This window comes from Suillus bovinus (genome assembly GCF_016758785.1).
Source record: "Suillus bovinus strain UH-Sbo-P2 chromosome Unknown EDB93scaffold_142, whole genome shotgun sequence".
Lineage (NCBI taxonomy): Eukaryota > Fungi > Basidiomycota > Agaricomycetes > Boletales > Suillaceae > Suillus > Suillus bovinus.
The window spans coordinates 34113-57166 of NW_024542198.1; the positions used below are offsets into that span (position 1 = coordinate 34113).

At 48.6% G+C, this 23054-nt stretch overlaps 8 protein-coding genes across 8 annotated transcripts; 6 read left to right on the plus strand and 2 right to left on the minus strand.

The window, feature by feature from the left end:
• Positions 1–119: 119 nt before the first annotated feature.
• Positions 120–2593, minus strand: EDB93DRAFT_1269903 (serine carboxypeptidase S28-domain-containing protein; the record flags this gene model as incomplete). Its single annotated transcript, XM_041454307.1, has 10 exons — positions 120–662; positions 712–799; positions 847–933; positions 985–1006; positions 1057–1239; positions 1455–1639; positions 1777–1833; positions 1887–2181; positions 2234–2278; positions 2335–2593. 10 exons carry the CDS (start codon positions 2591–2593, stop codon positions 330–332), a joined length of 1554 nt encoding a protein of 517 aa, XP_041301158.1. The 3' UTR covers positions 120–329.
• Positions 2594–3208: 615 nt separating this feature from the next.
• EDB93DRAFT_198165 (uncharacterized protein) lies at positions 3209–5575 on the plus strand. Its single transcript, XM_041455665.1, has 3 exons — positions 3209–3273; positions 3328–3580; positions 3635–5575. The coding sequence occupies exons 2-3, from the start codon at positions 3365–3367 to the stop codon at positions 5159–5161; spliced, it is 1743 nt and encodes a 580-aa protein (XP_041301159.1). The 5' UTR covers positions 3209–3273; positions 3328–3364; the 3' UTR covers positions 5162–5575.
• Positions 5072–6838, minus strand: EDB93DRAFT_198231 (DNA-directed RNA polymerase). The gene is made up of 6 exons (XM_041455666.1): positions 6610–6838; positions 6442–6549; positions 6257–6386; positions 5899–6204; positions 5602–5844; positions 5072–5546 (listed from the first exon to the last, which is right to left on the minus strand). The coding sequence occupies exons 1-6, from the start codon at positions 6745–6747 to the stop codon at positions 5392–5394; spliced, it is 1080 nt and encodes a 359-aa protein (XP_041301160.1). The 5' UTR covers positions 6748–6838; the 3' UTR covers positions 5072–5391.
• Positions 6839–6884: 46 nt separating this feature from the next.
• Positions 6885–7786, plus strand: EDB93DRAFT_1186147 (uncharacterized protein). Its single transcript, XM_041450808.1, has 3 exons — positions 6885–7138; positions 7190–7411; positions 7465–7786. Exons 1-3 carry the CDS (start codon positions 6943–6945, stop codon positions 7722–7724), a joined length of 678 nt encoding a protein of 225 aa, XP_041301161.1. The 5' UTR covers positions 6885–6942; the 3' UTR covers positions 7725–7786.
• A 77-nt stretch (positions 7787–7863) lies between these two features.
• Positions 7864–11455, plus strand: EDB93DRAFT_198314 (uncharacterized protein). Its single transcript, XM_041455667.1, has 9 exons — positions 7864–8293; positions 8355–8438; positions 8487–8764; positions 8879–9319; positions 9371–9511; positions 9563–9934; positions 9997–10258; positions 10309–10607; positions 10663–11455. Exons 1-9 carry the CDS (start codon positions 8050–8052, stop codon positions 11245–11247), a joined length of 2706 nt encoding a protein of 901 aa, XP_041301162.1. The 5' UTR covers positions 7864–8049; the 3' UTR covers positions 11248–11455.
• A 5-nt stretch (positions 11456–11460) lies between these two features.
• Positions 11461–15873, plus strand: EDB93DRAFT_198425 (uncharacterized protein). The gene is made up of 6 exons (XM_041455669.1): positions 11461–12557; positions 12604–14599; positions 14649–14773; positions 14825–15461; positions 15515–15538; positions 15588–15873. The coding sequence occupies exons 1-6, from the start codon at positions 11625–11627 to the stop codon at positions 15704–15706; spliced, it is 3834 nt and encodes a 1277-aa protein (XP_041301163.1). The 5' UTR covers positions 11461–11624; the 3' UTR covers positions 15707–15873.
• A 652-nt stretch (positions 15874–16525) lies between these two features.
• EDB93DRAFT_1096342 (uncharacterized protein) lies at positions 16526–20020 on the plus strand (the record flags this gene model as incomplete). Its single annotated transcript, XM_041446774.1, has 12 exons — positions 16526–16982; positions 17040–17066; positions 17120–17182; positions 17242–17463; positions 17522–17587; positions 17633–17701; positions 17750–18063; positions 18125–18233; positions 18288–19141; positions 19194–19344; positions 19401–19759; positions 19817–20020. 12 exons carry the CDS (start codon positions 16526–16528, stop codon positions 20018–20020), a joined length of 2895 nt encoding a protein of 964 aa, XP_041301164.1.
• Positions 20021–20250: 230 nt separating this feature from the next.
• Positions 20251–21872, plus strand: EDB93DRAFT_198409 (uncharacterized protein). Its single transcript, XM_041455668.1, has 3 exons — positions 20251–21028; positions 21083–21430; positions 21501–21872. The coding sequence occupies exons 1-3, from the start codon at positions 20435–20437 to the stop codon at positions 21555–21557; spliced, it is 999 nt and encodes a 332-aa protein (XP_041301165.1). The 5' UTR covers positions 20251–20434; the 3' UTR covers positions 21558–21872.
• Positions 21873–23054: the final 1182 nt, after the last annotated feature.

Sequence of the window (23054 nt, forward strand, 5' to 3'; positions counted from 1 at the left end):
TGGAGGCTTGCATGGTCGGGAATGCCTCACACTGATATAATTCGCTGTAGGTGATGCTTGCAGACAATCAAGAATGAATACCATACATACCTGCGGTAGTCGGTACAGGGTCGTTAAGGGAGCGGAGTGCGACTTTGCCTTTTATTTTAATCACATACAGAGCAAACGCAGGAGCCCAGAAGAATAAAATAATGTACGTGTTTTGGCATCGACACGTCAGAAGAAATTTATCTTCCCCCTATTGGGTCTGCCTACAGGAGACTGCTTCTCCCCATAAGTTACTCTAAATACATAAATAACTTGCCTAACCACAAGTCCTGTCAATATTATCACATAGACGGCGTCCACTCAGCAAGCCACTCCTTCATGTACATTAATCCTGCTTCCTGCACGACCGCGATGGTCTGGTCTACAACTCCATTCTCCGTGATCAAATCCGAGCAATGGAATCCATCGCCTTCATAGATCGGCATGCTGGTAGTGTTGGCCTTATCTAGTCCGTCAGCAGAGACAGTTACCTCGCGCCAAGGGTCGCGCAGGCCATTGGCGAAGAAGAGATGTGGAACATCCAGGTTCCAACCGCCATACATCATGTCGGTCTGCGCAGTGCTCGGCTGAGGTGGATAGGCGAAAGCTTGGGGGAACATGTTCACGCATTGGCGCTGAAAATTATGTTCAAGAATGCTCGTGTTTCGAATACAATATACGTACCTCTTCGTAAATGGGTTGGAGGATGCGGCTCACAATGGCGGGCTGACCTTCAGGAGGGCCAACCTGGTACCACCCCACTTGATTGCACCTGGAATATTTGTCAGAGTGAATATTCTAAGCAAAGAGAATACATACACCATCCAAAACCACGACCTGTTTGCTTCATTTATGGTAACATTGGTCCAGTAGGACTGGCTCGCGTTATAGGTCCCGAGACAAGTTCTAGCTTCACAGTCAGCCAATCTGGACGATTATGTCCCAAAAAATACGTACTCAGCATCCTCAGATCCACAGACTGTACCATCAAGTTTAGCCACATCAATCAGAATCAAGGGGGCCGCCTACCATAGTTGTAGTATGTGGTATTCCAGAAGTTGCCCCAAGAGTATATGGCGTTTTCAAGCCCCCATCCTTCGGGTCCGGCATTGACACCGTTCTTGACCTCGAGTGCATCACAGAACACGAAGAACATCGCTCCTGGGCCGACGTCAGGCTGCAGAGATTGCCAATCGAATAGGTTATATTGAACTGTTGGTTCAAACAGAGTCAGTCGAGTCAAGAAGGCAGCAGAACAATTCAAGAGATAGAATATTTTAAAAGGTAAGTATATGGAAAAGGAGGAACTCCGCGCGCTAGTGAAAGCAATATAAATTACAAATGTTGCGTGGATCAGAAGTACTTCAGACCACTATGCCCATTCCCTGCAAAAATTCAAGACTAAACAGCGGATAAGAGCGACTTACGTGCACTGGCGAAATCATCTACATGTACAACATCGCCAAGGCCAAATGCCTCCTTAAGGGTCTGGATTCCCGCTGTGTCGTTAGCCGCGTACAACCCATCCAGGTAGGCAATCACAGCCTCTACATCAGAGGAACAATTCTGTGGCATGTACTCGCGAACAGGGGTAAAATACCCATAATAGTCACTGTTTTGGTTGAATGGAAGCCCATTTCAATGAATGAATGACCATATTGTAATGCAAATATGTTAAGATTATCATGATGGTGGGAGAAGGAATTATATCAATGAGACATGAGTGGTGATTTCAATAAAGTGACGTACGTGATTGCTTCTACGACCGCAGAAGATGCATATGCGGCCCAGAAAAGCCCTGGTTTGCTTTACGCGAATCATGAGCTGAAACAAATATTAAATTTTGATAAATTACTCACTTGACCATTGTCCAAGCCGTAAGGGCACCTGAATAACTTCCTCCGATCAGTATCCATGGCGCCTGACCTGGTTTCACAGCATCACCCCCGGGCATGGGAAGGTCAACGGTATTGACGAAATATTCGAGATCATCGATGGCCTGTTGGATAGTGAGGAGCGCGAGAGACTGTGACGTGAGGTTGTCATATGGATTGGAATAGCCAAAGAAACGGTGTTCGACAAGGACGGTTGCACCATTCTGTTGTTGAGCGATGAGGCCATTGATAGTTTCATTGGTAAGGTAGCCCTCGTAACCTAAAAATTAAGTGCTTGAGAGAAAGTTGCCAATGAAAAATGGTGAACCGACCATCCGCATCAGTTTCTCCAGGGGTCATCAAGATGATGGGGCCACCTTCAATGCACCAGGTCAACGTTACTCGAAGCTGTACCTCAATCCTCACAACATACCGGGCTCGTAATACTCCCAACTCATCCAGTATCGCTGCTGGAAGGTCCCGAGGTCTGGATTATTGTGGTCGATGAGTTGATCGAAGTAATAGACAGTCGTGAGGGGTGGGAGTGCTGTGCCATTCGGTGAAGTAATAGAACGATCCGGCATTGGGAGCTTTGGGAGAGAAGGCATGCCGCGAAGCATGGCGTTGGGAATAGCTGCTCGGGCAAGACCTGTAAGCAGGAGGGACACAAGGGCCCACATTATGTTGAACATTGATGACAAGGATGGCACTCGATAACATGATGATAGTCAAGGAAAGACCTTTTATAGCCACTACACGTCTGATTGAAACATGTGCTACTCGCTTCGCAAGGAATACTCGGCAATAGATGCAGGATATAATTGGACCCACCTGACTGGCAGCATATTGGTCTATGTTCTTAAAATGCGTTCGTCAAACTGAACTTGGCCAGACCCAGTACGCGTGTGGATTTGCTGAGCTACATCACGTTGAGAGTCTGAATGTGACTCGCGCGACTGAGATTTGAATAGTTGTGGGTTCTGATCAATAAATCCTGGTGGTGAATTAGAAAACTCGCTACCGTTTGAATGATGTCGGAAACCGGTTCCGAGACTCTCACAGGAACATCTTACGAGAAGTTGTCGGGCCCATCTGATTGTTGTAGCACATGCGTCAGTGGGAGAAGACCTACATGCCACATGATGAACAGCGTGCTCCTTCACCCAAGACCACAATGTACCGCAGTTTCGTCCAGTAAACGGTAGAAGTTAAAGAAGGTAAGTCCTTTTGGCACTTGCTATGGTGACAAGGAGTTTTTGAAAATTTCGTGACTTGAATCCGAATGCGGTCAAGCGCGCGATCACTTTGCCTTTTTCGTTCCCTACTCTTGTCTCGCTCTTTGTTCGTGGCATTGAGGGAGTCAAGCCTCAAGGTATGCATCTGCTTTCTCCTCGCCGGCCTTCTCTCACAAAAATATTTTATCTAGCTCACTTATAGCTATACATTGTGACCAACAACCGGAAATGCATCGTGCGCTACTCGTTCCAGACATCTTAGATCATATCCTCGCGTTCATCAAGGCTGATAGTCTGCAAATCAGTCGTCGGACTTTCGCAGCACTCGCCAGAACTTGCAGTGCTCTCAGCGATGCCTCGCTGGATGCTCTATGGAACGAGCTACGTAGCCTGTACCCGTTAGTATCGTGCATCTACGATACTAACATGGAATTCGTTGACGATGTAGGTTTCCAGTATCTGTACGTTGTTCCTTACGCTAATCCGCTTTTCGAACAGGGCACATCAAAAATTAACAGCGATGCGGGACCCGATTTATCCGTCTTTCATAAGTACGCGTATCGCGTCCACAAAGTAGAGCTTTCTGGATACGAAGGCGGCTGGAGGGCTACAGCTGTCCATGATGATCTGGGAGTGTTTCACGTTCTTAAAATTCCCACTCCACTCCTTCCCAATCTCACCCACCTAGCTTGGGCTGATGAACTTAGTCTTGCTCTGCTCTGGCCACTGCTCAATCCACGTTTATTGTCTCTTCGCATATCAAGCTTTCAGTGGAACCCGAAATCCACCCCATTACTTCTCTCCAAAATAAGGGGGCTCTGTCCGGAGCTGAATACACTGGGGTTCTTATTCTATCTGTCAGAAGGATACGAAGCTATAGCAGAAAGCTTCTTATCCCGAGTAATTTGCTCTTGGAAGAAGCTCGAGGTGCTGGACTACAGCCCAGTGGGTTGCGAATGCATCCTTAGCCTTTCTGCTTTGTCATCTCTCAGAATCCTTCGGTTGCGTGTTGATAACACATCTGACCTCAATCTGCCCCCAAATTCGCTCTCATTTCCATCACTGCACAGTCTCCAATTTCAAGCCAACAGCCTAGCGACTGCTAATTCCATCCTTCAAGCGATAAGGACATTACCCAAATCTTTAGATATCTTCCTTCCGGTGTATCGGTCGGGGGATGCTGGTGTGGAAACAGTCGAGCCCATTCTGCAACCTATCAGTCAAAATGCATCTTGCGGCAACCTTGAAGAATTTCGCATGAACGTCCCCGCCTTTCTGAGCGGCGGTGTCAACGGCTCTAATGTGTTCAGACCCCTTTTCCTATGCCGCAACCTTCGCGTATTGCGCATAATGATGACACCGTTATTCTTGCTCGTTGATGATGATCTGCGTGCCATGGCTTCTGCTTGGCCACTATTGGAGGAACTTGAGCTGTTCGACTGTCGCAATCTATATCCGCCAGTTCCTTCCCAACCCTTACCTATCATGGACCTCCCCAATGACGACGACGACGATTTCCCACCTGTGCCACCCCTACCCGTTGGACTCCCTCCTGTGCCACCCCTGCCTGTTGGACTCCCACCTATGCCACCCTTTACTATTACGGGCCCAATGATGTCATTGCACTTGGATGCGACAACACCGTTTCAAGATTTCAGCATGGTTCGTGGCAATCGGAATTCTGAGATCACCTTTCACGGTCTCATTTCGCTTCTGGAGTTGTGCCCTAATCTTCGCTTCTTCAACCTGGCTATCGACGCCACCAAGCTGGATGGACTGCGGGATGATAAACCAGGCGGTGGTGTTTGCAATCGACTGGTCAAACATCCCAGACTTGTTGATTCTCACATCAGTGACCCAGAAGCGGTTGCTCGCATCCTCCTCGACATACTTCCTGAACTTGAGACCATTTGGGGGGAGGGTTCTCCCGGTCCTTTTACAAACATGTTCAGTTCAACACTGCCTCAAGGATGGGACCAAGTTCACAGAATCATACTAGATTCTAAAGCAGCACAGAGGTTGTGACGTAGCCACCATGGCCCGACTTCGGCAACCTAATGATTTCACTATGCCATTACAACTCTGAATCATTTTTTGAACAACTGTACACACTCGAGGACTCATCACATAGATCACATCTACTGTACAATAGTTTCCGCTGACCAATGAAAAGCACCTGCATTATTTTACAGCTACGAAAGTAGTAACAGAGTAGAAATAGTATGTGGTCAGAATCTAGGGGGTAGCATACGTAGCTAAGCACCTGCCATCTCAACGTCACCTAGACCGTCACCATTATTTAGTAGTGTTTCCGCGGCACGCTTGATAGTGGCAATCTTGGCTCGCATGACAGCAATTGCCTCTGGAAGTAGACGTTGTGGAGGATAAAATCCTTCAGACTCTATGTTAACTATGCAGGGATATCGGTCAGAACACGCAAGACAAGGAGAGGACACGACGCATACATAAGAAATGATCTCGGACTCGAGCGAGTTGAACGCATCCTTCAAACTCTGGGTGTCTGTATACTTCTCTACTCATTGTTTCGTTTCGCGTGTTTTTGGCATCCACATTAACAGCTTTCGTTCGAGGATCTACTCGAATAACACCAGGCGAGAAGCATTTTTGAAATTTGTCTGCAAGCTCTGGAGGCACGGGCTTTTCTGGGTTCAAAATCACCAACGGGAGTAGACGATATGACGCCGTCGCTGTTACTTGGAGGTTAGAAATCCAGCTACAACTACTTCAGAGCGGTGACTCACCGACTGGACAGAACTTTGCGTGATCTTTCCCTACTCCCTTGACAGCATGTAACTCCATGTCAATTTCTTGCCCAGGCCGTAGCTTTGTCAGCACAATGTTTAGATTCGTAGGTGCAGGGGGATTGTCTGCCATAACGACCTCTTGCTCTCCTTGCGGAACCCATTTCAGATGCGAGGACAGGACCTCATGGTTGATATACAGTTTGTTTGGGTCCGTGGCGTCTTTCGGCGCATTCTTCCGACGCTCGCAGGCAACTTGTAACCGAAACACAAGCGTATTGCGGTCAGTAGCCTGGTCATTTGGACCTGTTGAACGGATTAGCGTGAAGAAGATCCACGGCGACTTTTTTCAACTAGCCTTGTTTCATATCCATGAAGGCCGGATCGACGTTTAGAGGCACAAGGCCTATCCGCTGCGCAAGCACTTCATCGACGACAACTGAAGTGTTGTCCCAAACGTAAACTCTTTCGACGCAGATTGTTGGAACCTATAGAGTACATCAGACGTGGTCGCGCTGCGAATGAAAACCTAGGTTGACTTGCCTCGGCGATCAGTATTCTCCTGAAAGCATTTGCGATGGATGCATCCACTCCGACTAGATCAAATTCAATGGTACGGTTGGATAATCTTTCTATTTTGACGGTCAATCCCTATCCTTGCATGGCCATGGATCAGTCGAATATGTATCAAGCTTTAGCGCCAAGACGCACCTTCCTGAATCTCTCCAGGTCCCATGAGTGGTCCTCATTTGGGAAATGTCCAGGAAAGTTTGTGCTGGAAACATGGGAGACGCGTTCTGGGTGAACCCCGACGTGTTTCCTGGGGTCATATGTGATTACTGGCGGCATACTTTTAGCAGATGCGCATGTAAGATAGTACTAGCCGAAAATTTTTGGGCGTCAAGATCCCAAGATAGAAACCCCGTGACCTCGGGCCGCTTCATTGAAGCGTTGATGTCATGAACTTTAGTTTTCGCACACCTCTTGTTTTCGGTCCTTGTAATTCCATCAGCGATTATCGCTATTATCCCAATAAACCAAGGAATGGAAGCTGAGGGGTTTGCTGGTCCGCAGGTAGTCCAGCCTTTGACGCCTGAAGCGCTGGCAACATTCAATGCTGCGCAAGCTCGCACTGGCGTAATCTACATCTCACGAATACCTCCTGGTATGCGTCCTGCCAAAGTACGACATTTAATGAGTGCCCATGGTGAAGTGGGGAGGGTGTATCTTCAACAAGAAGGTGTGTCTGCTCTTCACCATGCCATTGCACACTAATTGGATTTTTGTCAAGACGCCAAGCGTGCATACCTCCGCCGAAAGTATACGTCCACCAAAAAGCCGCATTTCACTGAAGGCTGGGTGGAGTTTAAAGATAAAAAGGTCGCGAGATCTGTGGCAGAGATGCTAAACGCACAGCCGATCGGCGGCAAGAAGGGCACCCGTTGGCGAGATGACGTTTGGACTATGAAGTATCTCCCCAAATTCAAATGGAACATGTTGACTGAGCAAATAGGTGCGCGTTTCCACTTCATGCATGAACACGCAGGACACTCATTGCAACCTCAGCTCATGAAGCTGCCATTCATACCGCTAAACTGCGCGTCGAGCTTGCGCAGTCGAAGACGGAACAACGCGATTACCTCAAAAATGTAGAACTCGCACGAGTATTAGACAAGCGTAACGAGAAAAGACAGGAAAAAGGTTTAGGGCCAGTTGAGCTGAAGCGCCCAGCTGAGGGTAGTAAAAGTAAAGAAGAGCAGCCTCGAAAAAGATTGAAACACACGGGCGATACCCAGCTTGATAGTGTACTTGGTAGTATATTTTAGTTCAGGAGTTTCAAGCATCATTAATGTTCAATGTGTCTAATTAGTGCACGGGCCAGCCGGCGGCACGGGATAAATTTTAATCGGCGCGTGAATGGGGCAAGCAAGAGAACATAGTTGACGGAAGCAACGACTTACATCGCGACATTGTTGACAAAGGTTTGAGTTGGTCAACTGGCACGGTTGGTCTCAAAAACTCACAGTCTCGCGATTCAAGAGGTCTGTCTGTCCTTCTACATCATGCTCGGCTCTCTCCTCAAACCTCCATCCTTGCCGTGGAATATCGTCTCTGATTTCTCTCTCAGTTCTTACTTCTAAAGATATTATAATGTCTTCCTGGCCTGCTCCTGCTTACCCTCCGCCTCGTCGCTCGCGTTCTCGCTCGCCTCCTCGTGGTGGTCATCCTCGACCACAATATCCAGACACTGGGTATCCTCCGGACCAGTACAGAGGTGGAGGTGGCTGGGATCCACATGAGAGGGATAGGGAGAGAGCATGGGTCGAGTATGAGCGAGATAGAATCGCATATGACCACACTCGTCGCAGAAGCCGCAGTCCGCCACCGGACGATAGTATGAAAATTTCTTTATACTTCGTCTCATGACAATGTGTTGACTAACCCAATTTATATAGGCAGGAAACGGCGCAGGTCCATTTCACCTTATGATAGGGAAAGGGAGAGATATGATCCACGCCCGCGCTATGGCGATGATTATGGTGTTTTGGCTGCCCCGAATTATTTTCTTATTTCTGACTTCAAACTAGATGCGCATTCGCGGGTATATAGCTACAGGTCTCCTCCAAGAACTCAATTTGCGCCCCCATATCCTCCTCGCAGAGCACCCGCAGACCCGCGTACACTTGATCACCCAGCAACCCTGAAGCAATATGCCGAATGGTTTAGATACGCCTTCCCTCAACAAGCTTCCGATGAGGATGCTGCCGACAAGGCAGCAGAGCAAGAAGCTGGCGATGGTTCCAAGCCTCGCAACGGCATTCGTTCTCGTTGGGAGAAATACAAGAAGGATTTCGTCGCAACTCAGGTTAGTCGCCGTCAATCTCTCAAGCAGTACTGTGTGTACTGCGTGGCATGTTGTGTCCATTGCCGTCATGAGTTTTATGAAGCAGCAGCTGAACGTCTTTTGTTATGTATGTAGTTGCAGACCATGTTTGATCACCATAGGAAGTCCCCGTGGTTTGCAGAGAAGTATGATCCAGCTCCGGAGTTCGTTGCTCTACGTCGTCGTGTTCGAAAGGAAGGTTGGAGAGGGCGATTAAACACGTTTCTGCTAGACCTCGAGTCGGGCAAGTTTGATCCTGACTTGAGCGAGCCTGAAACAGACACAACTTCTCCCATTAAGGAGACAGTTGAGGCTGGTGAGGATGCGAAGACTGGTGGCGATGATGACATGCAGTTTAACCTCGACGCTGAGGACGATGCTGGTGAACAGGAGCCCAGCCGCGCTGAGGCCAACGGGAAAAATGTAAATGACAGCAAACGCAACAATCGTGGCGAGGAAATTGGTGTCGCTCCGGAAGGCAATCAGGTCATGATTCGGACTATTCCGCCTGATATCGGTCGTGTGAAGCTGGAGGAGGTAAGTGCGGTCTTTCTATGGTGATTGTATGAGCTCATTAGGACATTGCAGGCATGTAGTAAGGTGCCAGGATACATGTACCTAGCGCTCGGCGACCCCCTTCAGAAACGCAACTATTATCGCGCTGGCTGGATCAAGTTCAGTGATGATACTGATATGACAGTTGTTATGAGTGAATTGACTGATAAAAAGGTGAAGATTTCGGTTCCGTACCCTGTGACTTTCGTTAACCCGATGCGATAGATCGAAGGCTTCAAGCTTCATGTTGCTCACACTGTTAAGCCCTTTGTAAACAGAATTCGCTATGTCCCAGAAGTCGCCAGTAAGCCAGACCGCATCGAGAAAGACCTTGCGAACGCAAAGCTCTTGGCCTCTATTTTAGAGGAAGAAGCTTCAGCACTTCGCCAGTTTAATCCAGCAGGGCATGAGTCCTCGGCAACCAACGGAGATGCGAAACTCGTGGATGCTGTGATGAGTGATGCACATGCAGACCATGAGGATGATCCGGAACCAAAAGAATCCGGATCTGAGGCTATAGAACGGAGGATAGAAAAGATTATGGCAGACCTTCGTGACCAGGGGGCGGTTGATGAAAAAGTCGTGGAGGCAAAAAAAGTACGTGTGATCTGACGCGCTCTACTCCATTATTACTAACTTTCGCTCTCGGCTTTTTTTAGGCTGTTATTTCCCTGGACTTGTATCTTGCCTACCTTCGGGCAGCGTTTCATGCATGCTACTACTGCGCTGTTGTTACCGATCATCTTGAAGAATTACAGCGTAAGTGCTTGCAGCACGTGAGGAAACCTCTGTCCAAGTCATTACTTGAGGAGGTAAAGGCTGCTGAGGCTGAGAAAGAAAAAAAGGAAAGGGATGATGAGAAAGAAAGTGATGCACCTTTACCCCCTAAGCCAAGCGAGAACAGAGATTGGAAGCGCAATGGTAAGCTTCCAGCATTTATTAAAGTCAGTCTAGCTAATTACGTGGAGCAGATGAGAGATGGTTGGAGTGGTTTGATAGCAAGATTGCGCTACTGATCAATCGCAACGACCTGGACCCGCGTGAATATGGTGGCAAAAGTTACGACGAGTGCGTGCCTCTTTTGGTCTCAGATGATTGGAAATGTCATTCTCGTTGCAGGGAGCTGAGCAAAGCTGTTGAGCAATACATCAAGCAGGAAGATGAGGGCAGGTTCCGGTGTAAGACTTGCCAGAAGCTCTTCAAGGCTACCTCGTTTGTCGAGAAGCATGTCGCGAACAAGCACCCTGAACTCGTGAAGCAGCTCGATGAGGTACGCATGTTTAATCTCGTCTTCTTTCGGCATCTCACGGTCGCCGGATTTTCAGGTCCCTTACTTCAATAACTTCGCGTTGGACCCACATAGAATCCAGCCGTTCACACACCCACCTCCTATTACCGGGAACAGCCAGCCTCCCCCCCAAGCGTTCGGTATTCAAGGACACGCGGTTGTATACCCGCCCCCCGACTTTGGCCGGCCGAATCCTTATCTTACTTATCCTGCTGCGTTCCCTGCGCCACCCTATGGAAACAATGGTCACTGGGATCATTTCGGATATCAATACGGGCCTCCAGGTCTATTTCCTACTCCTCCACCTATCCGAAGGGATGAAGCGACCACCGCTCGCAGGCTCAGTGATCGTATTAGCGGCTATGCCCCCAATCTGGAGCAGCCGATAGAGGTTACAATTCCCGCCAATGCTGGACTTCCCGCTAAGCCACAAGTTACTATGGACCTTGGCCAGCCTGCGGCGGATATTGGCAGGAAAGGTCGCCGAGGAGCCACGAGCTCAGGTCCACCGCCACCTCCGCCACCCGATGCGAAGGAAGATCCCAGAGCTGCTGGGGGCAAGAAAGTCAGCTACCACGACATGGACTCAGTTGCTGAAGGAGATGTCGAGTTGACTTACTGATGTGATGATGATATAACTTCTCTACGCTTCGCAATATATTTTGGTGATTATGTCGCATGTTGGGAAGCGTCTTCCTCAAAGAGCGCCGAGAAGGAACTCGTGTACTGAGTACTAGAGCGTGGCAAGCACTTATAAAATTGAGAGATCGCACAGAAAGCCAAAAAAGGGTCCAGGTCCAGGTGATGCTCAAAAAGGATGGGTGTTGCGGTCAGTGTAGCACTAGCATTCCTTGCCTGTCCCTGGCTTATTAACTCCCTTGTTTTGTAAACTACCTATTTCTGTGTTCTTTCTGCACAATCATTCATTCCAGTTCGAAACTTGGACTACAAGTCGGGTGCTGCCGCACAACTCCTGACTCTACGGTACCGTGATCATCAATGAGTGGGACCAAACCTATTCTTGCCCATCGTCAGCCGGTATCCGTTCTTGTCAATGAAGAAGGACTGATAGCGCCAGAAGCCATTGGCCCGAGCAAGTTTGCGGTAACGTGGTCTGCTGAACCTCCCCCTCCTGTACTTGCACCTCTTGTACAAGTTGCAGAGCGCCAAGTTGTCCTCAGTTCATCTGACGGGGAATCTGATTTTTCAGAGAAAGATCTCTGCTCGTTGGGAGAGAAGCAATTACCTGCCGACCTTTCTGACGAATTTGAAAGTTCGCTGAGTCAACGTTTTCGGCTCCAGCAACTCGCTCCTCACCATCACGATGAAAATCCGATTATTCCACGGCTTTCTCGTGCAACCTCCATGCCTTTGCCATCACAGCTAGAACATCTAAACAATCCTCGCAGGACCGCGTTTACTTCGCCTGAAAAGCCTAGCCAACCCCTCCCCACAGATGCTCCCGTCGAATCCTCTCGGTTCCACGAACTTTCGTTAGAACTCGCGGACTCTGTTCAGATGGTCGTTCAGACGCTTTTACAGGTCTCGCCAACACAAGTCCTTGACCCGGCAAAAGAGCAATTTGCAGCTTGCTCTCTCTCAATCCCCACCGCCTGCATGTCTGCTGTACTCACGACGATGAAAAACCTCAATTACATTTCTGCGAACATGTCAGATCTATGCGCTGATACGTTCAACCCTGCTCATTCCAGCAATTCTACTTCGACAATCCGCCGATTAACTCTGCCTGGACCACCTGTTACTCCAGCCACAGATTTCGATATTGCGGAGATGCTGCAAGGAGTTGGAGATGCATCGAGTGGGAGGGCTGCTGAAGTTGGTGTAGATCTGGTCTTATTCCATAACGATGTTGGGATGAGGCATATTGCGGTCAAGGGGGTAGAGTGTGGAATATCTAATGTGCTAACGCATGTGAGTGGGTGCGTTGCAGTTCAAGTCCGAGTCTCACGACCTACAGGTCGTCCGTCAAATCATCAATATTGCACGTCGCGGTGACTCAATCGATTTGGGCCTTAGTATCGCTTCGTCGAGCTATTTGGGCTCAAATATGTCACCTTCCACAGAGAGACCAAGCGGTATCTCTTCGCCCATCCCCATAGATGAGGATGAGACTTTGCAGTGCACATTCGAAATCCATCACCGTTTTCATTCGCCGGATGTGCCAATGGACGACATGACGCCTACCAATACAAATCTCTCAGACGTTCTAGACCGCCCAGAGCCAAAGTTTGATTCAATGCTGTTCCGAAGGCTACTTCTCCGATGCGGTGCATCGCTTTCATCTGAGGTCCCTGATGAAAAAACGTCAAGAAGGACATACGAAGTCAAGCTTGAACTTCAGCGTGGTTCGCCAGATGCGATTACTGCTAAATCCTCTGCGATATTCGAACAATCTCATGTGCTTCTCAGTGGGGTTCGGTTAGGAATGGAGCCATCTCTTGAAGAGCTTGCTCAATTCGCTGAAACTTTGCGCGGAAAGAAGGTCACCTTGTATGCAAGCTCCGCAAGTTCCTTTGCACACCACCTGACGAGCTATCTCACTGCTTGGGGATTGGATGTCAGTCACGTATCGCCAGACGTTGACGTCGATGGCACACCAGGCGCCAATGAAGCACCTGCCCATCTATGCCGAGAGCGTGGATCACAAGAGCCTCGGACCCCAACTGCGAATGGCACTCCACGTTTAGCTCCATCGCTGTCATTCGTAATGATCGATGACGATGTCTCCGTCCTTCGAGAGAGGTTGCGCAAGTACAGAGCAGAGCAACCAATCCCTCTCAGCCTTCATTCTCGGAAACGACCTTCTCTAGCTGCCCACCACCGCCCAAAGTCGTCACCACAAGTAGCCCGTACTCTTGGCTTCGGATCACAGGCCCCACCGCAACAAACACCTGTAGTAGTCGTTCACTTCACCAGCTTAGCCAATTACAAACTGGTCAAGGAAATCATACAATGCGACCTCGCTTCTCACTCCTATCCAGCATGTCCACCTGAAGTCATGATTATTCCTAAGCCCGCGGGTCCACGCAGGTTTCTTACTGCGCTGCACACTGCTGTTACTAAGCCTATCGTCGATCCATTCTTCTCCCCAATTGCTACCTCACCACTCAGCCCGGGTTCGCACAGTTCTCCTTTCTTCAATTTAACTCAGACAAGTCCAAAATCCCCTTCTTCTCGCCCATCTAATTCATCGCGGTCTAATTCCGAGCGATCTGCGCGATCTACGAGGGACAGTACAAGTGAACACCATCCACATGCACCTCCATCACCCCTCGGTCTCGCGGATAACATGGAATATTTCCCTGAAACTCAGAGCCCTGTGAGGCTTGGTCAAACGCCATCTTCCGGACTCGTAATTTCGAGCCCCGACGGACAGCCAACAGGCATTATCTTCCAACCGCGTGCAAAATCTAAGCCTATCACACCATCACCCAATAGTGTTACAGGTGTTACAGTCGATCGGGATAAGTCGCAGTTTCTATTAGCCAGTTCCGAACGGCTACGGAGTTCCTCCACCCGCCGTCTATCGGACAGTGAACAGAAGAAGCAAGGTCAATCACCGCTCTCGTTTGCGTCTTTGCACTCCAATGTGTTGGGAAGCGCATCACCCCCTCGGCGAGAAGCATCTCCTATCGAGGGTTTTACCTCAATCTCTACTGCTCCCAAAGTAAAGGGGAAAGGTGCAACCTCCCCTCAGGCAGATGAACTTACCCCTTCATCACCACTATTACCCTCATCTCTTAACGCAAGTGCTGTTGATCTAAGGAAGATTTCTTCCCCTCCCAGTTCTCCAGTCATACCGGAACCCCAGCCCAGTGTGCTCGCGCGAAGACCGGGCAGGCGGGCAAACCATGATGCAAAACCTTCGACACCCCCCACTGCGTTGGGGAAGGCAGGCAAGGGTCAACCTGACGCAAGTATCATACCTCCAATTAGCGTGCTCATCGTTGATGGTATGTGTTTCAAGTCTTATCATAAATCGTGCTAAATCGGTTGGACCAGATAATCCAATCAATCAGACCATTCTGTCAACCTTCATGAGGAGGAAAAAGATCAAATATGATGTGGCCAAAAACGGAGAAGAAGCGGTGCAGAAATGGCAAAATGGTGGTTTTCACTTGATTTTGGTATGATGTTCTCTCGTAGGACAATTGCATAGAGCTGACATGTTATCTCAGATGGACATTCAAATGCCTGTCATGGACGGCATACAAGCGACAAAAGAGATTAGGAGATTGGAGAGTTTGACAGCTTCTTCAGGCTACACTCCAGGCACACCGTTATCTGATACACTTTCAGAGGGAGCGTTCTCCGAGTCTCGTACCTCAGCATCGCCCTACCGTTCTGCCGTCATTATCGTAGCTCTCACGGCCTCATCCCTCCAGAGCGACAGGGTGGCAGCGCTTGCGGCAGGATGCAACGATTTCCTGACCAAGCCTGTGTCCTTGGAGTGGCTCAACAACAAGATTATCGAGTGGGGGTCGATCAAGGCTTTGCAGATGTGGGCTGACCTGCGGCCGGAGGTGGTGAAAACCATCTCGACTGAGCAGACGGCTCAAGCCCAACTTGTGGCTCGTCGACTTCACGTTCCCGAGGGCCGAACAACGCCAGTTGGCTCTGTAAGCAGATCGTCATCAAAAGCCAGAGGGGACAAACGCGATCCCCCTGTTGAACCTGGTTCTGAGCCTACTACTAAACTCGCGGACCCGAAAGGAGAGGACAAGCCAACCTCGAAACTGGCAAATGACTTGCCCGATAACGATTCCCCCGGATCATCGCCTTCTTCTGAATCTTCTGATTCGTTTGAGCAATCTGGTGAGCTCAATCTTCTATTTCTGCCTTTCTTTCACTTAGATCGGCGATTTCAGGAGAGAATTCCGCATCACTCCCTGGTGCGCTGGCTGAGACATATTTGAAAAATCAACATTAATTATTCTCTAGCCGCTCATAATAATGATACGGATGATGCGGTCACCCAATCTGAATCTACGACTGCCAAGGATGAGCACACGCCGACAGGTATTTTGTTCCCACCTGGAATGACGCTGGATTTGGCTTAACATATCTCACAAGATGGAGAGGAATGCCATGAAAGCTCATCGGAAACATCTTATGCGACTGCAAGTGAAACGTCAACAAATGCTTCTGAATTTCAAGATGCGCCAACATCACCTCAATGACGACGTTGGGCGACCTTTGGAAGTTTTGCGAGGCTGGCCGCGCCTATGGTCTTACCATTGTATCTGAAGGTTGCCGCGTTCTTTCGCAAATATTTTTAATGCCTACCCTGTCAGTTTTTTTTTCTTTTTCGTTTGTGTTGATCACTAGTTTTTATCCTGGGTTTTATGGGGTTATTTTCGACTCTAGCAAGGAACCATAGCTCTTGGTCACGATTACTGGGTTATAGTAGGGGTATGAAATGTGGCTAGAAATAATCTTCTCACCATCTGGCAATAGAGTGATTCGGAAGATGCCCGATCGAATTTGACAATTAGTTGCGGGAATTGCGTGAAGAGTGCTTGGCAACATGGCTTTTTACACAATGTGGTTAACCGACTAGGTTCGCGGAAGAGTCAGTCATGAGATAAATTTCCTATACGCAGACTATTTTCCGTAAAATTTGATGCGACCTTCAGTTGTAAACCAAGAGTCAGTCTTGTTCGGCTTCTCGCGGTCCTTTTAAGTTTTACGGAGAAATCAGCCTAAACATACCTATTTGCGGCATTCGCCGTACCGGGGCTCCGCGTGGCCGAGAGGATTTGGGTGAGGTCTCCCAACACCTCATTTCTCTACACCAAAGTCCGTCTTTTTTACAAGTGGATTCGTTCTTTTCCCAGTTCTTAATTTTCTTCTCATCGTTGGCTTCAACGATGAATACTATGCACGACTCCCACAAGAGGACTTCTATCAGTCAACTCCTCAATCCATCATCCGACTCCTCAGTCTACTCCCATGCTACTCATCTTCCATCGCCTGTCGCTGTTTCTCAGTACCAACACCCTCCACATCAGCAACAGCCAAACTATAATCAGCCAATAGACTCTGCTTCATCTTTTCATCTCAGAGCAGCAAGCTGGGAGCCCAGTGACGACCAGTCCGTACCTAAACGTAGAATTGACAACGGACCGGCTTTAGCTCGACCATATCCATTGCCACCCCACCATCATATGCATACCGAACCTAATGGTGACATGGTACCTCGCCAGGGTAGATCAAGGATGGATGACGCTGCAAACTACGCAATGCCAACTAATTCTTGGCCATCTCAAGCAGATATGTCAAATCCTTCCTATGGATCTCCCATCGTCGCCCCAATGTATTCAGACGAGCGAACAGGTAAGTAGGCATCCGAGGTGCACCTGAATTCTCATTCAAGCCCTTTGTCCACCCCAGCCTTATCGGGCGACTATCCACCAAACAGTCAGCTCATTATCCGTTGACTCACATGACTGCGCCACTGACTTTACTTTCAGCTCAGTTCCATCCCGCGCAAAACTTTCATCCTCAACAACTACCACCAGGACATCCTGCTTCATGTAACTATCATCTCTTGATCGTCCCTATTCCCGTTTTCTCAATTTGCCACGATCCTAAGCCTTGCAGCATGCTGAAAGAGCTTCTGTTCGTATAGCCGCCCGCTTTACGGCGCCCTTACCAGGGCAACCGATTTATGAGATGGCTCCAATGCATCCACCAGCAGGAATTTTCTTGTATCACGCGCCTCCCCTTCCCCCACAAAAGCGTCCTTCAACTGAAGATGACCAGGCACCGAAGACTAAGAAGGCGAAAACTAAAGCGAAGACTACAGAGGGAAATGGTACACTTACGTTGCATTTCGCGTGGTATTTTACATGGTGGCTGATGATATATCCAAGGTTCATCCAAGCGGGGTTATAACGCTAAGAAGCGCAGCGAAGCTGCACAGATTGCAGCCCAAAATGGTCAGTTGATGCATGGCGAAACCACGGTTGCTAACTGTCCTTCAGCCCAGTTGATGCCAACTGTTTCTTACGCGTCGACCCCTACCGACAAGGGCAAAGAGAAAACAGCAGAATGTAAGCTGTTATTCCTGCCGGCATCTGATGATTTTTGACGTTCAAAAGCTCCAATGCGCATGGTGACGGGCGACCACGGACAAAACAGCGACGCTTCAGCTCAGCTGCACCCCGAATTACAATTTGCTCGGTGCATGTCAAATCGATATAGATCTGAACAGTTCCCACGCTGTGTGTCGTGCACACGTCGCTGGGCCGGTGACACATGCAGATTCCAAGGCATACGGTTTTTCTTGAAAGACAATCAGAGAAATATTGTTGGTGTCAGCTTCGTTGAGAATCAGCGACCTGATGCGCCAAACATGAGTTTCCCCGTGAGCTGGAATGTCTCGCTGACGCCCACCCATATACGGCGAACGAAAGTGAGAAATAATCTGTTCTGAGTTCTGGCGAGATGTCGAGTCTGACCATTTGAGTGATTAGAGGACGATAGCTCAGGCTCTTCTCCCAACACTTCGTCAGGAGCTGCAACACTTGAACTACCCGGAAATCATCCGGAGGACCCGAGAAAGCGAAGTGCGCGCCACTTGTGGTCAGTGTCACGCGGCCTTTTATTTTCCTGTTTATTAATGATGTTTAATCACAGATACTTGCATGACATCGATTTTCTCTAGCAGTTGGATGTGCCGATTGTGTGGCAGAGAAGCATGTGCTGAATGTTTTGAACAAGTGAAAGATCTCACCGAAGATAAACCTGGTGCAGGCCAGGCTGAAATTGCTGCACTCCAGGCCCGCCGAGAAAAACATGCTCACAGCAACCCATTTTTCTTGTCTTGTACGCGGCGGAACGAGCATCACGCAAAGGACTTTTCACCGATGTCGCGCTTTTGTAAAGCCGAGCTTGCACAGGCGATTAAGGATATGGAAGCTATTCTTCTGGAGCCGGATAATGATGCACTCCCTGACGCCGGACCAGTAGATCCATTACAGGCAAACGGGGGCACTCTATCCTCTGCCCAGGTTTCAAATCCGCAAATTGGCGGCGAGGCATCGATGCCAGAGCCGTCAATCTCCTCTGTTCCCCAACACGGCCTATCACAAGACGGTGTTTTCCACCCGGAATCAGCGCCAGCAATTGCATCATCTGCTTCACAGTTCGCCGAGCCACCGCTGTCAGCCTCCGTAGTGCCACCGTCTGATGATCAGAATTCTGCTCCGTCAAGCGATATACCTTCACATCCGACCACTACCATCTCTGACTCGCAGCTTACAGAGGACGTTTTCCGCCCCTTGTGGGCTAAAGGAGAACCAATTGTGGTCACCGAGTTGCTGCCCAAGTTCCAGATTCAGTGGACGCCTGAGTACTTCGTACAGAAGTACACCTCTCAGAGCTGCCTCATTTTGGAGTGCCAAAGCGATGTGAATAAACGTGTGACGGTAGGCGAGTTCTTCTCGTGGTTTGGAAAATATGAAGGGCGGGTGGAGTGCTGGAAGCTCAAGGTGCGTTCATTATGAGTGTGATTCTTGACACATGCTTAGTGTACATCTCTAGGATTGGCCACCATCGACAGATTTCAAAACTGCATTTCCTGAACTTTTTGAGGATTTCAGTCGGGCTGTACCTGTGCCCAATTATGTTCGTCGAGATGGAGCCCTCAATATTGCCTCACATTTCCCCAGCAATACAGTTGCACCGGATTTAGGTAAGCATCACAGTGACCACGAATAGAGATCGGCTAATTATTGAGCTTTATTGCAGGACCTAAGATGTACAATGCGATGTCGTCTTTCGAGTCGGCAGGCAGCAAGGGGTCAACGAGACTTCACATGGACATGGCTGATGCCGTAAACATTATGACTTATGCGTCTACTACACCAGACGGTAAACCAGGATGTGCAGCATGGGACCTCTTCCGTGCGCAAGATGCAGAGAAACTGCGTACTTTCCTCCGAAGGAAGTTTAAGGGCACATATCAACACGACCCGATCCACTCCCAACAGTTTTACCTAGATAGTCAGCTACGGAAAGAGCTGTATGATGTGCATGGCATCAAGAGTCATCGGGTATATCAGAGACCAGGAGAAGCCATATTCATTCCAGCCGGTTGCGCTCATCAGGTTCGTCATGTACCTCTTTGCTGTGCTTTGACGCTCATGTCCTAATTTGCAATGCAGGTATGCAATCTCGCGGACTGTATCAAAGTCGCAGTCGATTTCGTCAGTCCCGAGAACATTGCGCGCTGTGAGAAATTAACACGCGAATTCCGAGAGCAAAACCAGTCCATGGCGTGGAAGGAGGACGTTCTTCAACTTCGTACTATGATGTGGTTTGCATGGCTTTCGTGCTGTCGGCAAGAGAAAGAGATGAACGAGCCTTGAGGCACATGTGGACGTTCTATTCGTTGTGGCGGTTGCGATATTTTGTATGATAGAGGGGTTTAGTATTGTATGGGGAAACCCAATTAATCGGCCAACCTGCAATGTGTGCTTTCTACTTTTTTCATTTGCTTTCCTGTACATGCATAATTTTAGTCCTTTCATGCTTATCTGCCACTCGTTTTTGAACTCCGACCACCAAAGCGGCAGGCGGTTATTTGGTTCCAAGGGATTTGCCAAACAAAGCTGTATACTACATGCCACCTATCGTCAACATTCATCTTGGTCACACATCATGCCAAATCTCCGATCTCGAATGGAACGTCTTTTGTGCTCAAAAACCAGAAACCTTCACTGCTGTGGAAGCTGGCCAACGTGGCAGCGGAAGGTGGCTCGTTATTTCTAACAACCAAGCGTATGAAATGCATCAACCCGCTGACTCTCCAAGCTCGCTTTTCCTCACCTCTTCACGATCATACTGGTACTTGCAACCTAGACACCATTTCTTTGGCTAGTGACTATGCTGCTAAGAAATTCTCATGGTACATTTCGCCCGGAAGGTTCATGAACTCTGTTAAGTCCAAATCAAGTTTTACCCCTCAAACATGGACGCCACCGAGGCCGACAGACACGTCGACTGATGAGCAATCATCAAAATATTCAGTCACCTGGCATCTTCGGGGTATTAGAATCACGAGACCAACATTGAATCCACGCCTACAGTCTTATTTCCGCAGCATGCAACACGTTATGATTCGGACATGCCATCACTCGTCAATTCACAATGAAGCCTGCTCGATCATAAACGCCGGATTCGGTGGTCAACCAGGATTATTAGCTGAGGGATTATTCATCGCCAGAACTGCTCGACTGCGGTACATCCGGACTGTGGCACTGCTCATACACGATGTTCTCATAGAACTTAATATGTCGAACTGGGGTGCCATCCACGCTGTGAGAGTGCACCTCAAAGAATTTGCGACGTCGACTTTACGCAAGATTTTTTATGATGTATGTCGATCTCTCTCTCATGTCTAAATTTTAATATACCAAACCACTTGATAGTTTTTGGGGGATTTCAGGTTTAAATTTAATGCGACTGGTTTGGAGAAAGCTGACGATACCCTTGAAGCTCTCCGAAACCAACAGTTCAACGCGGTAGCTTTATATGGCGATCTTGTTGCGTTTGGCATCATCCCTCCCAGTCTACTTGTTTTCGTCATGGATGACTTCTTGAATTGTATATCATCGATATCCCAGTATCGCATCATTTATCTCCTGGTGCTCCGAGCAACATCCCAGAACGTGTCCCCTATACATCCAAATCGTTTGCTTGGCTGGCGCCAAAGGTTGCTCTATCCAATGCGAATCACGCTGCGTCTGGACGACAAAATGGTCCAGAGGTGGATTATCGTAAGTAGCTGTACAGTCTACCGCATTGCGTGATGTTAATTGACGTCATGTCCTCGTTGCTGTAATCCAGGAGATCTCCAACTTGATTGATAAAGCTACCATCCAAAACCAAACAACCGTGCAATAGTCCGATGCTACCAATCCACCAGTCGCAAATCATGTCTGGGATACGCAGCTCACCAGACAGGGTCTGCACGATTTAATTCGAAGTCAATTTCAGAGGGCGCAGGTGCTTAGCTAAGGCTACGTATGTTACCAGCGAAAACCGGACAGTGCTGGAGAAACGTGGGTCACCTGCCGTGTGTTTCATATGGTCTCTGATGAGACAACCTAATTGACGTATCTTCTTCCGAGTCGTGTTGTAATTCTCCTGGCTGCACCTGCTATTATCATTACATTTGGGGATATCCGTGGGCAATCAAATCCGTGAATTTGCGGAACATGTTTTCCCCCATCTTAATACGCTGAACTCGTTAGCTGAGATCAATGAGGCTCTCACTGCAATCATCAGAGGCCTGACGCCGTTGAACAGGGTGTACAGGCTGGCCAAGCTGCCACAAATAAGAGACTCGACGCTGTTGAACAGGAGTTGCAAGGGGGGTTCGAGCTCTACGGAACAAGCAGGAACAATTACAACAGGGGTTCAAAGGGTTGCAGGATAAGGTGCAGAATATTGGGAGGACGATTGTGACAATGTAAGTATATGTGTCTGCCAGCCTCACTTTTGCTGATCTCTTACAGGAACGAGATGTTCGTCTCGAGAGCGAGGAATGTAATACTTTCACTCGGGGCACCGCTTACCTGGCCGCAAAGCGTTGAAGCTAACCTTCCTGTTTGCTTCCCAACAACTCCTCTCGAATTATAACAGATGTCGAGTAAGTTTGTTCCACTTTTCAAGGTGCCCATCTCAGTGTTTGTGCCCACAGCTCAGATGTGCGATGGTATTTATGTAGCACTGGGTCTGCCTGCTCTCCATCATGATCCCTGCACGTCAGTTGTGCAACAGCATGGACGGGTGATGACGCACTTTGGCTGCTTGCAGCTCAGGGCCTCTTCTATCGATGTTGAACGATGAGTCAATCGTGTTAGATGTGTTGTACCGCCACTATTGACAACCTTGTCATACCACAGACATTCCAGATAATTATATACTCGCACAGCCATGGTCAATCAATTTTGGCAGAGATTCTGTTATAGGCCTGTTCCATCCTTCACGATCATCCCTTATGCATCTCGTCTCTCTCTTGAAACCCGCGACCTCCGAGTCGTTACTGCGCATATATCATACTTCGCTGTAAATATGGCGCTCACACACGACCGTCTGTTTCATCGATACTCAATCGGGGGCGATCGGAGAATCGACGTCTGTCGGAAAGCAATGCATTTGGAACGTGATTTTTATCCCGGTCTGATCAGGTCTTCGTTGTTCGCGTGTATAACAGTCGTCATCATCTTCCGTAGCCCGTTACACCATGGTGATGGCTTGAAACTCGATTTCGAATCACATTAGGGGTGGAGTCGCGTACTTGAAGCTGTTGTTCATATTGCTTAACCAAGAGTCAGAGTTGAACACATCTTGGGTATAGCGTTGCTGAGGACATAGACACGCTTCCAGATCACGCAG